A 14246-nucleotide genomic window follows, 5' to 3' on the forward strand; every position below is an offset into this window, starting at 1 on the left:
TTTTGAGTGCCTGTGAAAGAAAATAGCATAGGATATACTCCAGGTACTTTGTCCAAATTGTCAATGTTGTCTTTGAACAGCTCAAAATGTCCAGAATGAACAAATGTCCAACAGCAGCTCCATCAGGCACTTCCTCCTGCTGGCATTGGCAGACACGCGGCAGCTGCAGCTCCTGCACTTCTGCCTCTTGCTGGGCATCTCCTTGGCTGCCCTCCTGGGCAACGGCCTCATCATCAGCGCCGTAGCCTGCGGCCACCACCTGCACACGCCCATGTTCTTCTTCCTGCTCAACCTGGCCCTCAGTGACCTGGGCATGATCTGCACCACTGTCCCCAAAGCCATGCACAATTCCCTCTGGGACACCAGCACCATCTCCTATTTAGGATGCGCTGCACAGGTGTTTTGCTTTGCCTTTTTCATGTCAGCAGAGTTTTCTCTCCTGACCATCATGTGCTGTGACTGCTATGTGTCCATCTGCAAACCCCTGCACTATGGGACCCTCCTGGGCAGCAGAGCTTGTGCCCACATGGCAGCAGCTGCCTGGGCCAGTTCCTTTCTCCACGCTGTGCTGCACACAGCCAATACATTTTCCCTGCCCCTGTGCCACGGCAATGCCCTGGGCCAGTTCTTCTGTGAGGTGCCCCAGATCCTCAAGCTCTCCTCCAAATCCTACCTCAGGGAACTTGGGCTTCTTGTGCTAAGTGCTCTTCTATTTTTTGCTTGTTCTGTGTTCATTGTTTTCTCCTATGTGCAGATCTTCAGGGCTGTGCTGAGGATTCCCTCTGAGCAGGGACGGCACAAAGCCTTTTCCACCTGCCTCCCTCACCTGGCTGTGCTCTCCCTGTTCATCAGCACTGCCTATTTTGCCTACCTGAAGCCGCCCTCCATCTCCTCCCCATCCCTAGATCTGGCAGTGTCAGTTCTGTACTCATTGGTGCCTACAGCCCTGAACCCCGTCATCTACAGCCTGAGGAACCAGGAGCTCAAGGATGCCTTGGGAAAACCGGTGACCGCAACTTCAGAAGCAATAAATTCTCTTTTCTGCTACAGAGCCTTTAGAATATAACTCTTTTCAATCTCAGCCTTTTTTTCCCTGTTTGTCTATTCTTTGCTATGGTAACTTTTTCTATTTTTGTAGTGTTTCTATCAAAATACTGTATTGTTACTCTTAGCTTTTTACATGAATATCTACATTTCTTTTGAAATAAAAATACTTGCAAGTGGTCTGTTCCCTTGGTGTTTAAATAAAAACAAGTGCCTGCCTGACTTGTCTGTCCAAGGCATTTCCTGAGCCCTTTCCTGTCTCTGCACGGGCAGTGCCTGTGAGCGGAGGTGCGGGAAACGATTCCCAGCGCAGCAGCACAGCCAGGGACAATGCCCCCGCCTCTTCCCCCATCTGCTCTGCCCAACTCCACCTTGTCCTTGCCAGCCCTGCTGTGGCTGTAAGGCCGGAGCGCTCTGGCAGCTTGGTCACTGTCCTGCTGCGTGTCCCTGCTGTGGCCACAGGCAGGGCCAGGCCATGGGCACTGCTGGGACACAGCTGGGCTCCAGCACAGCAGCTCCAGCAGCAAAGGGCATCTCCTGAGGGCAGGGCAGGGAGGCTTTGCTCCCCTCCAGAGCTCTGTCAGCAATGTGCCCCAGGAATGCCCTGGCACAGCAAAGCCCAGGGCCTGGGGCAGGGGGGGAGTGTGCAGGGGGGGATCACAGCAGTGTCCTGGCACAGCCAGAGCTCCTGACATGGACCTGGGGCAGCAGCAGAGCAGGGCCTGGGCTGTGTCTCTGTTCTGGGACAGCCTGGGAAGGTGCCCCAGGGCAACTGTCCCACACCAGCCCCTGCAACCACCATTGCCAGCACTGGCCTCTCCCCATCTGCAGGACGTTGTTTGTCCCTGCACGGAGGGACACCAAGTGACCAGGCCAGCAGGCCATGTTTGCTCTGTGCTGAGGAGATCGCAGCAGTACATCGTGTGTGTGTGAGGGGAGATGAACCCCAGTGAGCACAAACACCATCAGCAGCACCCAGGGCTGGCACAATTCCAGTGGCACAAACAGGGCCTTGAGGCCGCTTCACTCTGAGAGTAACGTCCTCTGGGAAAACACCTGAATTCTTTGCTGGGTTGTGGTTAGGACTGCATAGAGAGAAATATCCCAGGCAGAGAGGCTCCAGGGAAAAATGCTCAGGGCAGCCATGGACTGCACAGGGAGACATTGGATAGAGTGAGGGTCTGTAGAGAAATCAGAGCTGCCTCCCTTCTGAAACAGCCCAGGGACATGGACAGGGCTGTAATGTGTTCTGGGAACTGACGTGGAACTGAGGGATGTGGAAAAGGCCTTTGGTGTCAGGGCTGTTGAGAAGGCTGGGAAGCGTCACTGTGGGACCTCTCTCAAAACCCTTGGAAAGGCCAGAGCCATCCCAGACGGTCCTGGGCACTTGGGAAGGGCAGACATGGAACTAGTCTGCAAACAGGGCAGGGAGGGGGACTGGGAGAGTCACAGCCTGCTCAGGCTCAGCAGGGAAGGGGATGTGGCAAATCCTCCTGCAGCCATTCCAGGCACTGGCAGGACAGGGCAGGGACTGCAGAACCCACGTGGGAGAGAACAGAAGGGGATGTTGTGTGCCCAGACTTCAGCCAGGCCTGGGACAGGGTCTGCTGTGGTATCCTCAGAGCCAGACTGGAGAGGGCTGGGCTGAAGGAGTGGAACATGGGCTGGGTGGGAATTTGGCTGAACAATGAGGGTCAAATGTCATCCATGGTACAGAGTCCTCTTGGCAGCCACACCCTGGTGACATCCCTCAGTGGCCAGCCCTTGGCCACCACTGTGGAACATTTCTAGCGTCTCTAAAATGGCATGAAATGTACTTTCAATTCCTTTATGAATGCTGCCAGATTGAAAGGAGTCTGTGACTGAACTCATCTCGTTAATGGTGACTGCAAACTGTAATTGGGCAAGGTGACTGAGTTGGGTAAATTTGTCTTGCCATCAGGTGCCAAGCAAGCCACAATAAAGGGCAGAAAAAACTTATGCATCAGAAGAAAGTCAGTTCAATAGGGAAAAACCCATACCCAAACAAAAAATAAAAACCCCAAACCCAATCAAAAAAAACCAAAGCAAGACCCACCCACAACAACACAAAATCCCCACAAACAAACCAACCACAAAAAGAAAAAGCCACAAATAGAAAAAAATCAAATTCACAGGATATCTCCAATCAGCAGAAAATGTTTAACCAACTTCTGGCAGGAGAGGATTCTGTATGTGTAGGTGCTGTTTGGAAAGAAAAATATCTGAAAAAAGAAATTAATCTCCTAATCCCCTCGTCCCCCTCCCCCCCCCCGATTTGATTACTGATCATGGTGTGACATGGAATGGAACATCCCTTGGGTCAGTCCAGCCCAGCTGTCCCATCCCTGTTCCCCAGGAACATTTACCCACCCCAGGCCCATAGGTTGGAGGGGGTTGCAGACGCCTCATGCGGGGCGAGCACTGAGACAAGGACAGGAGACCAGAACAAGATTTACTCTTGTCAAGGACAGTAGAACAGAACAGCTCAGCCTTGGAGAAACTGATTGAGGATGCACCTCTGGCAAACAGAAGTCACACACAATACAAGCAGGATGCCAGCACAGCTCTGCAAGGCTAACACAACAGAAGTTATGCAAAATAATAATATTGCCATTACTCAAAGGAGGAGTCAAGGAAGAGCCACCTAAAAAGGGCACTGGATGTTGAAGACAAAACCCAAAGAACCATGAAAGGATTTGTGATAAGGGGTGCAACTATGTCAAATAAACTCAAAGGAAGTGGGGATAGCTCATCAATACAGAATGAATGTGTGTGATAAAAACTCTGATCATTCAATGCCTAATGCACTCCAATGGAGGAAGGATGGCCCAAGTGACCACCATGCTGTAATAAAGAATACCTGCTTTCAAATATCAAAACTCTGTTCAGAAGTTTCTATCCAGTGGATTTCAGTATCAGTGGTGTCCTTGACTCCATTGTGCCCCACAGCTTCACAATGGCTTCTTGGTTCCATGAGGCCCTGCTGTAGAACAATGGACCCTTGGTTCCATTGGGTTCCGTACTGTCAAAATGGCCTCCTTGGTTCTGCACTGCCACAATGCTCTCCTTGGTTCCACAAGGCCTTGGTGTGTCACAACAGCCCCTTGGTTCCATCAACTGCCAGAGTGTCACCCTGGTCTCTTGGATCTGCAGGGTCACAATGGACAAGTGGTCACAAGCATCCCTGCTGTGTCACCATGAATAATTGGCTCCATGGAGCCCCACAGTGTCACAATGGCCCCGTGGCTCCACGAGGTTCCACAGCATCACCATGGTCTCTTTGGATCTGCAGTATCTCCATGGACCATTGGTTCCATGTGGCCATGCTGTGTCACAGTGCTTCCTTGGTTCCATTAAGCCCCACTGCATAACAATGGAATCTTGTCCTTTGAGGTTCTGTACTGTCACAATGGTCTCCGTGGTTCTGGACTCTAACAATGGACCCTTGCTTCCATGAGGTTCCATGATGTCACAATGGTCTCCTTGGTTCCACAAGGTTCCATGATGTCACAATGGTCTCCTTGGTTCCACAGGGCCTTGTTTTGTCACAATAGACCCATGGTTCCATAAGCTTACATTCTGTAACTATGGTCTCCTCAAATCCACATTGGCACAATGGACAATTGGCTCCATGGGCCCTCCTGTGTCACAATAACCCCTCAGTGTCATGAGGTTCTGTGGTGTCACCATGGTCTGCCTGGTTCAACGAGGCCCTGGAGTGTCACAATGGCTACTTGGTTCCATGAGCTTCCATAGCATCAACAATGGCCTCCTTGTTTCTGCAGTGTCACAATGGATCCTGGCTCCACGAGGTCCCTAAATGTCAGTGGTCTCCTGGGTTCCATGTGGCTCTGCTGTGTCAACACAGCCCCTTGGTTCCATGAGTTTCTGTACTGTCAGCAACAGTTTCTTTGTTCCAATGAGGCCCTGCTGTGTCACAATGGACCCTGGGTTCCATGAAGTTCTTCAGTGTCACAATGGCCCCCTGGATCCATGAGGTCCCACAGTGTCTCCATGGTGTCCTTGGATCCACGCTGCCATAATGGGCCATCGGTGCAGCCGGAATAGCAGCTAATAAAGCCCAGGGTAGGGAAGCAAAAAGGGCCTTTGCATGGAATCCACAGATGTTTAATTCAGCCGTGCGGTGAGATGTTCAGGGTCACAAGGCAGGACTCCTGAGAGGAGTCCAGGTTTCTGTATCTCCAAAGGAAGGGGTTGATCAGTGCCATGGGGGCAGTACAAAGATGGGGCCAATGGGGGAATGGGGAGGGAGTGGCTGAGGGACACAGAACAAGGGGAAGGAGCCAATGGGGTCGCACAGCTTTTGAGGGAAGCTTCTTGTGTCTCTCTAACACAGGGCATGCCTCTCAGGGTCTCCACAGCTGCAGAGTGTGAAAATGGCCTCTTGGTTCTTTTGGGCTCCCCAGGATCCCAGTGGCCCCTTGGCTGCATGAGGCCCAGCTGTGTCACACTGGCCCCTTGCTTCCATTGGGCCCCACAGTGTCACAATTGTCCCTCCTCTTAGTTCCATGAGGCCCTGCAAAGTCACAATGGACCTCTGGTTCCATGAGTTCTACATTGTTCAATGAGTCCTTAGTTCCATGGGGCCCTGTAGTGTCACAATGGTCCCTTGCTTCCATGGTGCCACACAGTGCCACAATGGCCCTTTGGCCCAACAGGGCCTCATAGTGACACAATGGACTCCTTGGTTTCATACGGACACAAAGTGCCACAATGGCCCTCTGGTTTCACAAGGCCTCAAAGCGTAAAAATGGCCTCCATGGTTCCATGATGTCCTGCAGCAGAGCAATGGTCTCCTTGGTTCCACAGTGTCAGAATGGCCCCTTTGTCCCATGGAGCCCCACAGTGTCGCTCTGGTTCCCTTGATTCCATGAGGCCCAGAGGTGTCACAATGGCCCCTTGGTTCAAATGGGTTCCAAATGATCAGATCGGTCTCCATGGTTCCATGAGGGCCCGCAACCTCCCAATGGACCCTTGGTTCCAAGGGTCCTGCAATGTCACAAGGCTGCCTTAGTTCCACGAGGCACTGCAGTGTCGTGGAGGCCTCTTGGCTCCATGAGGCAAAGCAGAACCAGAATGGTCCCTTGGTTCCAAGGAGCACGATGGTTTCACCATGGTCCCTTTGGTTCCACAGGACCCCTCAGTGGAACAATGGACCTTTGATTCCATGAGGTTCCTCAGTGTCTCAGTGGCCCCTTGGCTCCATGTGGCCCCACTTTGTCACAGTTCCAGGTGGTTCCATGAGGTCCCACAGTGTCCAAATGGTCTCCTTGGCGCTGGGAAGCCCCACAGAGCCACAAGGGACTCTTGGTTCCAGAAGGCCTTGCTGTGTCACAATGGACTTTTGGTTCCAGGAGCTTTCACACTGTCAACAATGGTCTGAGCACTGCAGTGTCACCAGGGATCCATTGTTCCATGAGGTTCCAGAGCATAACATGATCTCCTTAAATCTGGAAGGTTCTGCAGTGTCCCAATGGACCATTGGTTCCATGCAGCCCCACACTGTCACAATGACCCCATGGCTCCAGGAGCTTCCACAATGTCAGCAATGGTCTCCTTGGTTCCACAAGGCCTTGCTCTGATACAATGGACTTTTGGTTCCATGGGGTTCCAATGCATCACAATGGACACTTTTTTCCATGGGGTTCCACAGTGTCACAGCTGAGTCCTTGGTTCTGTCAGCCTCTGTGTCACCAAATGTCCAAAATATCAGATTAAGCCTCCTTAACACTCATTTGCTATTTCAGAGGGGATCATTTCTTCAGGCCTGAGGCCCAACATGGGATAACTGCTAACCTTACATGGACATGTAATTCTACCATTGTGTTGCTCATACACAGTCGCTAAATGTGAATTACAATTTACCTGTTTCCATTAAACCCATCCCAAGTTCCCAGATTCTCTGTCCCTGCACCCATGAGCCATATGTCTTCTTCTTCTCTTTCAACCATCCTTGCTGGGAAGCCTGCCTGGTTCCTGTGCTGAATGTTCAAAGGCATGAAATTGGAATGAACCCTTTTGGTATTAGCCCCAGGCTTTGTGTGGGCAGGCAGAGGCAGGCAGGAGGCAGATTGTCACAGACATCTTTTCATAAAAATCCTTTCTTTTAGGATTTGTCCTTTCTGGGAAGCTGAGGCCTCAGAAAAAAAATGTAAGCAATTATTATCTGCTGTTGTGGAATGTAACAGATGCATCTGTGATTGGTCTTCTGTGAGTGTTTGGATTTACTGACCACTCACAGGAGAGATTGTCCTGCTTTCTGTCTGGACACAGAAACTTGTTTGTAGATTCCTATTCTATTCTTAGCTTAGCAGCTTCTGCAACTTCTCTCTCTATTCTTATTAGTATAGTCATAAAGTATTATATATCATATATTAATAAATCCAGCCTTCTGATCATGAAGCAAGATTCTCGTCCATCTCTCTCACCCTCTCATCCTGAGGAACCCTCTCAAGTCACTTCAATATCTGGTGACCCCTCATGTCAGAGCAAAAATTAATTTGATAAGACCAGAGGAGCAAATTGCTGCACTGGGTAAAATCCTGTATGTGTAGCATTTGATGGTTGCTTTAGAAGTGATCACAGAAGTGGATTCAAGCCAGGAGCTGAAGAACTGAAGATCCTGATTTGGACAGAGTTCTCAGCCAAGGCTGACCACAAGTGAACCTTCTTCTGGAAAACCTTCAGGACAATGTTAGAAAAGAGCAGCAGAACCGTGGAGCTGGCCAGAGCATGCTGGACTCTTTCAAAAGGTACTGTTGCCTTTTCTATCCCTGAGGATTCAGCCTTGCGTAGTTTGTGGCTGTTCATATGGGGGACACACTCCTTGGAGGAAGAGGTTCGTTTCTCTCCTTCAGAGGAGAATCTTATTGCCCTCTGGCAAAAATGGAGTGCAGAGGATGGACTTTTCCTATCAGCAACAGATCTCTATGAGTTCTTTCGATGGGCAAAGCTTTTTGGGTTCTTTGCTGATGTGCTATATGCCTTGGATGTTTTCGTGTGGGAGTGCATGGACTCCATTTTCCGATTCGTTCGGGGTCAGGGGTGCGACTTCCCTCCTGTCTACCCAGCATTTAGAAAGCTCTTCCCAGTTTTGAAACGGAGAGCAGCTGTTTTTCCATGGATTTCTAACTGCTATGGGCTTGCTCCGTTCCCCCCGTCCCCAGCGGGAGAAGACCCGGTGGGGGATGAGATTCTGCTTTCCAGCCCCCACTGCTTTGCGGTGGGGGGGGTGAAGCTTTGCTGTGCGAAGAAGTTTATTTTACTCTTTCTCCGGAGCCTGCGCAGATGGAGCTGTCTCTTCCCCCACCTTCTCCCTTGTCGGCGGGATGGGAGGGGGTGGCGCCGCTCAAGCCAGCGCCGCAGCCGCCTCCAAGACCTGCCCTGCCTCCACCTCTGCCGGCCTCTTGGGCCCCACCCCGCTCAGAGATGGGGGTGGTACTGGTCCCCGAGACCCCCACCCCTGCCAGCACTGCGGCCGCCTCTCCGGGCGGTCCCGCCCACGGGTTCACCGGCTTACCCGCCTGCGTCTGAGAATTCAGAAACAGCGCTTCCAGCGCATGCATCTATGTGGCTAGGAGACGCCCTCGACAAAAACACAGACTTGGCGCCGCCTTCCCGGGTGATCCTGTCTCCGCCTCTGCTGGCTTCCCTGTTTGCGCCGATGTTGCCAAGCAACAGTGATCATCCGCCACCGCTTCTTCCGGCTGCTCCGGCGCTGCCCGTGGCTGTTTCACCGCCGCCCCTCCCGGCTGTTTCGCTGCTGTCCGTGTGCGTTCCACCGGCGACTGCATCTTGGCGGCTGACTTCAGAGTCAGCGGCAGAAGATGGCGGCGACCCCGTGCCATGCCTGCAGCCGCTTTCAGAGCCAAGGGACAAAGCAGCAGCATGTTCCCGCGCATCCCCAAGGTTTCCTGCAGCTGAGCCATTGTTGCTAGGCGACGAAGACGCGTCTGCAGTTTCCAGCTCAGCGGAGGAGGAATCCTCTCCAGCCTCCTTGGCCTCCCCGCCGCTTGCACCGGCCACCCCAGCAGTTCTGCCGCTGTCGGAGACTCTGTCCTCCGTGTCTGCGTCAGAGGCTGCCCTGGAACCGGCTGTTTGTTCGAGCTCGGACCATCCCGGACCGGTTGCCTCTGTAGCAGCGGGCCCAGCGGCTGGTCTCTCCTTCCGTGGAGCGGGGGGTGCTCGCCAGCTGACTGTGGGGGCAGTGTGCCTGCCTGCATTCAAGATCAGCATTCTCGGTGGGCTGGGGGGTGTTTTGTCGGGAATTGTCCCATGGAGGCTGCCATCTCTGCCGCCTCTCTTGCGCCCCAGCAGCGGGGGGCAGGTGCATCCCGAGAGTTCTACCTTTGGTCTCCAGCCCGCAGGGGGTGGGGGTGATGCCATGGGGCGGATGGGAGACACACCTGATGCATTTGCATTGCAGGGGAAGAGGGCACAGATGGAGGAGACCATAGCTGGTTTGCAGTGGGGAACAAACATCTCCAGACCCCAGATGGGATTTCTGGGGAAGGCTTCTGTTCCCTCGCTGCTGGCATGCCTCAGTGGTTTTGGGAAAAGGAAGCGTGTCCCCACCCGTGCTGCCATTGTACTGGCAGCGGGGTGCAGGCCTGTGGGAATGCAGAGCCTGTGTCATGGGTTTGGCCTGGCCTGTTGGGCTCAGGAAGTTTCTGGGCCAGGGCAACTGCATGGCCTCCTGATGTTTCTGGGGGTTGTGGTTTCTCCTACCGGTCCTGGCCCCCCTTTGTGGGCCAGTTTTGGGTTTCCTGGTCCATCGTGGGCCAGGGCCCCCCGGGCCTTTCCTTCTCTGGCACTGCTCTGCTCGGCTGCTGCTCTTTTCCTTTTTGATCAAAAAAAAAAAAATTAAAATTAAATAAAAAGATTGAAAATAGCGGGCAGCAGCTCTGAAGCACTGAAGCATTGAAGGGCCAGAAAGGGACATTCCAAAATTGTTCAAATTGTTTGAAATTGTTTGAAATTGTTGTAAGACTGTCAATGGTTTGTGATAACTATTGATGGGACTTTTGCAGAAGTCTCTTTCAGGACAAAAAAGGACTCTCAGATATTCCAAGAGAAACAGCTTCAGCTCATGGACTGTTCCTGAAACTCATCTGCTTGGACTTGAATTTTCTTTGCATTGTTTTTTTGCATTCTCTTAGATTGTAGGATTGCTTTAGTGATTTGTAAGTATTGTATATTTTACAGGTGAAGAAATTTCCTGTTCATTTTACATCAGCATTTTTCCTTTTAATTTATACAATTTAGAAAGGTGAGATGTCGCAGACATTTTTTCATGGAAATCCTTTCTTTGGGACTTGTTCATCTTCTGGGAAGCTGAGGCCCCAGAAAGAGAATGTAAACAATGATTATCAGCTGCTGTGAAATGCAATAGGATGCACCTGTGATTCGTTCATGTTCCATGTGTACAATTAAGGGCCAATCACAGGGCAAGCTCTCTGGAACACAGTGACAGAGAACTCTCTTGTTTTTAGATTCTTTTCAATTCTATTCTTAGCTTAGCAGCCTCTGCAACTTCTCTCCTTATTCTTTTTAGCAAAGTTATAATGTATTATACATCATATATCAATAAATCCAGCCATCTGATCATGAAACAAGAATCTCGTCCTTCTCTCACCCTGGAGACCTCATCAGGTCACTGTAATACCAGAGGGTCCTGGGCACTTGGGAAGGGCAGACATGGAACTAGTCTGCAAACAGGGCAGGAAGGGGGACTGGGAGAGTCACAGCCTGCTCAGGCTCAGCAGGGAAGGGGATGTGGCAAATCCTCCTGCAGCCATTCCAGGCACTAGCAGGACAGGGCAGGGACTGCAGAACCCACGTGGGAGGGAACAAAAGGGGATGTTGTGTGCCCAGACTTCAGCCAGACCTGGGACAGGGTCTGCTGTGGCCTCCTCAGAGCCAGACTGGAGAGGGCTGGGCTGAAGGAGTGGAACATGGGCTGGGTGGGAATTTGGCTGAACAATGAGGGTCAAATGTCATCCATGGTACAGAGTCCTCTTGGCAGCCACACCCTGGTGACATCCCTCAGTGACCAGCACTTGGCTACCACTGTGGAACATTTCTAGCGTCTCTAAAATGGCATGAAAGGTACTTTCAATTCCTTTATGAATGCTGCCAGATTGCAGGGAGTCTGTGACTGAACTCATCTCGTTAATGGTGACTGCAAACTGTAATTGGGCAAGGTGACTGAGTTGGGTAAATTTGTCTTGCCATCAGGTGCCAAGCAAGCCACAATAAAGGGCAGAAAAAACTTATGCATCAGAAGAAAGTCAGTTCAATAGGGAAAAACCCATACCCAAACAAAAAATAAAAACCCCAAACCAAATCAAAAAAAACCAAAGCAAGACCCACCCACAACAACACAAAATCCCCACAAACAAACCAACCACAAAAAGAAAAAGCCACAAATAGAAAAAAATCAAATTCACAGGATATCTCCTATCAGCAGAAAATGTTTAACCAACTTCTGGCAGGAGAGGATTCTGTATGTGTAGGTGCTGTTTTGAAAGAAAAATATCTGAAAAAAGAAATTAATCTCCTAATCCCCTTGTCCCCCTCGCCCCCCCTCTAGTTGATTACTGATCATGGTGTGACATGGAATGGAACATCCCTTGGGTCAGTCCAGCCCAGCTGTCCCATCCCTGTTCCCCAGGAACACTTACCCACCCCAGGCCCATAGGTTGGAGGGGGTTGCAGACGCCTCATGCGGGGCGAGCACTGAGACAAGGACAGGAGACCAGAACAAGATTTACTCTTGTCAAGGACAGTAGAACAGAACAGCTCAGCCTTGGAGAAACTGATTGAGGATGCACCTCTGGCAAACAGAAGTCACACACAGTACAAGCAGGATGCCAGCACAGCTCTGCAAGGCTAACACAACAGAAGTTATGCAAAATAATAATATTGCCATTACTCAGAAGGAGGGGTCAAGGAAGAGCCACCTAAAAAGGGCACTGGATGTTGAAGACAAAACCCAAAGAACCATGAAAGGATTTGTGATAAGGGGTGCAACTATGTCAAATAAACTCAAAGGAAGTGGGGATGGCTCATCAATACAGAATGAATGTGTGTGATAAAAACTCTGATCATTCAGTGCTTAATGCACTCCAATGGAGGAAGGATGGCCCAAGTGACCACCATGCTGTAATAAAGAATACCTGCTTTCAAATACTCAAAACTCTGTTCAGAAGTTTCTATCCAGAGGGTTTCAGTATCAGTTCTATCCTTGACTCCATTATGCCCCACAGTTTCACAATGGCTCCTTGGCTCCATGAGGCCCTGCTGTAGAACAATGGACCCTTGGTTCCATTGGGTTCTGTACTGTCAAAATGGCCTCCTTGGTTCTGCACTGCCACAATGCTCTCCTTGATTCCACGAGGCCTTGGTGTGTCACAACAGCCCCTTGGTTCCATCAACTGCCAGACTGTCACCCTGGTCTCTTGGATCTGCAGGGTCACAATGGACAACTGGTCACAAGCAACCCTGCTGGGTCACCATGAATAATTGGCTCCATGGAGCCCCACAGTGTCACAATGGCCCCGTGGCTCCACGAGATTCCACAGCATCTCCATGGTCTCCTTGGATCCACAGTATTTCCATTTACCATTGGTTCCATGTGGCAAGGTATCTTGCTCCTGTGAAGTTCTGTATCTCAGAATAAATTGCCATTTGTGGAAGCAGAAGTTACTTATCTGGGACACATAATTGGGAAAGGATATAAAAAATTAAGTCCTGAAAGAATTTCAGGCATACTATCCATACCAGCACCAAAAACTAAGAGAGATGTCAGAAAACTATTAGGCTTATTTCGGTACTGTAAGGTAGGGTTAGACCAATATACCCAAAGTGTAAAATTTTTATATGACAAATTAGTAAACGCTGACACCATAGAATGGAGAAATGAGGATGACAAAAAACTAAATAATTTGAAAGATAAACAATCCTCAGCACCTGTCCTAAGTTTGCCCAATCTGGAAAAAGAATTTGACCTATTTGTAAATACCGAAAAAGGAATTGCATATGGGGTGGTAGCCCAAGAGTGGGGAGGGTGTAAGAAACCAATAGCTTACATCTCCAAACTGCTAGACCAGGTAGCTAGGAGGTGGCTCGCCTGTATTCAAGCAGTTGCTGCAGCAACCACCTTAATTGAAGAGACTCAAAAACTGACCCTGCGATGTAAAATAAGAATCCATACACCACATGACCTAAAAACAATTTTAAGGCCAAAGAGCCCAGAAGTGGCTTACTGACTCCAGAGTATTAAAATATGAAATAATCTTAATAGATACTGATAACCTAGAGCTGGAAACCTCTAAAACTCTAAATCCAGGGCACTTTCTCTCTGGAGAGCCATTATTAGAACTCGAGCATAACTGCTTGGAACTAGTGGACTTTCAGACAAAAGTTAGGGAAGATCTAGAAAAGATACCTCTACCTTATGGAATAAAATTATTTACTGATGGGTCTTCGAGAGTAGTGGAAGGAAAAAAGATGTCTGGATATGCAATAATTGAAACTACAGAAAAGGAAGACATGAGAATTACCGAGAAGGGCAAACTGCCTTCTAATTGATCAGCTCAGTGTTGTGAAATCTATGCCTTAAAGAGGGGACTTGACTTATTGGAAGGGGGCCAAGGGACAGTTTACACTGACTCACGGTACGCCTTTGGGATCGTTCATACATTTGGAAAGATTTGGGAGGAATGTGGGTATCTGAACTCCAAAGGAAAAAAACTTAGTGCACACAGAACTGATAAGATCAATATTAGAATCTCTACCTAAACCTGCAGAGATCGCAGTGGTACATGTTAAGGGACATCAGCAAGGGGATACCATCGAGGAAAAAGGGAATCAGTTAGCTGACCAAGTGGCTAAGGAGGCAGCATTAGACCCAGGGGAGCCAGTGAAATTGCTCAGGTTAAACAAAGTGTTAGGCGAAGAAAGGAAAGGAAAACTAGTATTCAGTGAGAAAGAACTAAAAGCAATAAAAGAATTAAAAATGCATCGGGGGAACCAAGGGGAGTGGTTGATACCAGATTGGCGTAAACTTTTAAATAAAGCCCTAGCCCAGAAAATGTTAACAGAGATACAGGAATTAACCAATTTGGGGAGTCCAAGGGTTATGTGATCACTATTTAAGA

The 14246-nt window shown here is 49.9% G+C and overlaps 1 protein-coding gene across 1 annotated transcript; it reads left to right on the forward strand.

Moving 5' to 3' along the window:
* Positions 1-484: 484 nt before the first annotated feature.
* On the forward strand, positions 485-1066 carry LOC128949384 (olfactory receptor 14J1-like; the record flags this gene model as incomplete). Its single annotated transcript, XM_054294246.1, has 1 exon — positions 485-1066. A coding segment is annotated over one exon (582 nt), but the record flags the coding sequence as incomplete, so codon positions are not given.
* Between the last annotated feature and the right edge of the window lie 13180 nt (positions 1067-14246).

This window comes from Melozone crissalis, unplaced genomic scaffold (genome assembly GCF_028551555.1).
Source record: "Melozone crissalis strain CALT ecotype California unplaced genomic scaffold, PUWL_Pcris_2 ptg000231l_1, whole genome shotgun sequence".
Lineage (NCBI taxonomy): Eukaryota > Metazoa > Chordata > Aves > Passeriformes > Passerellidae > Melozone > Melozone crissalis.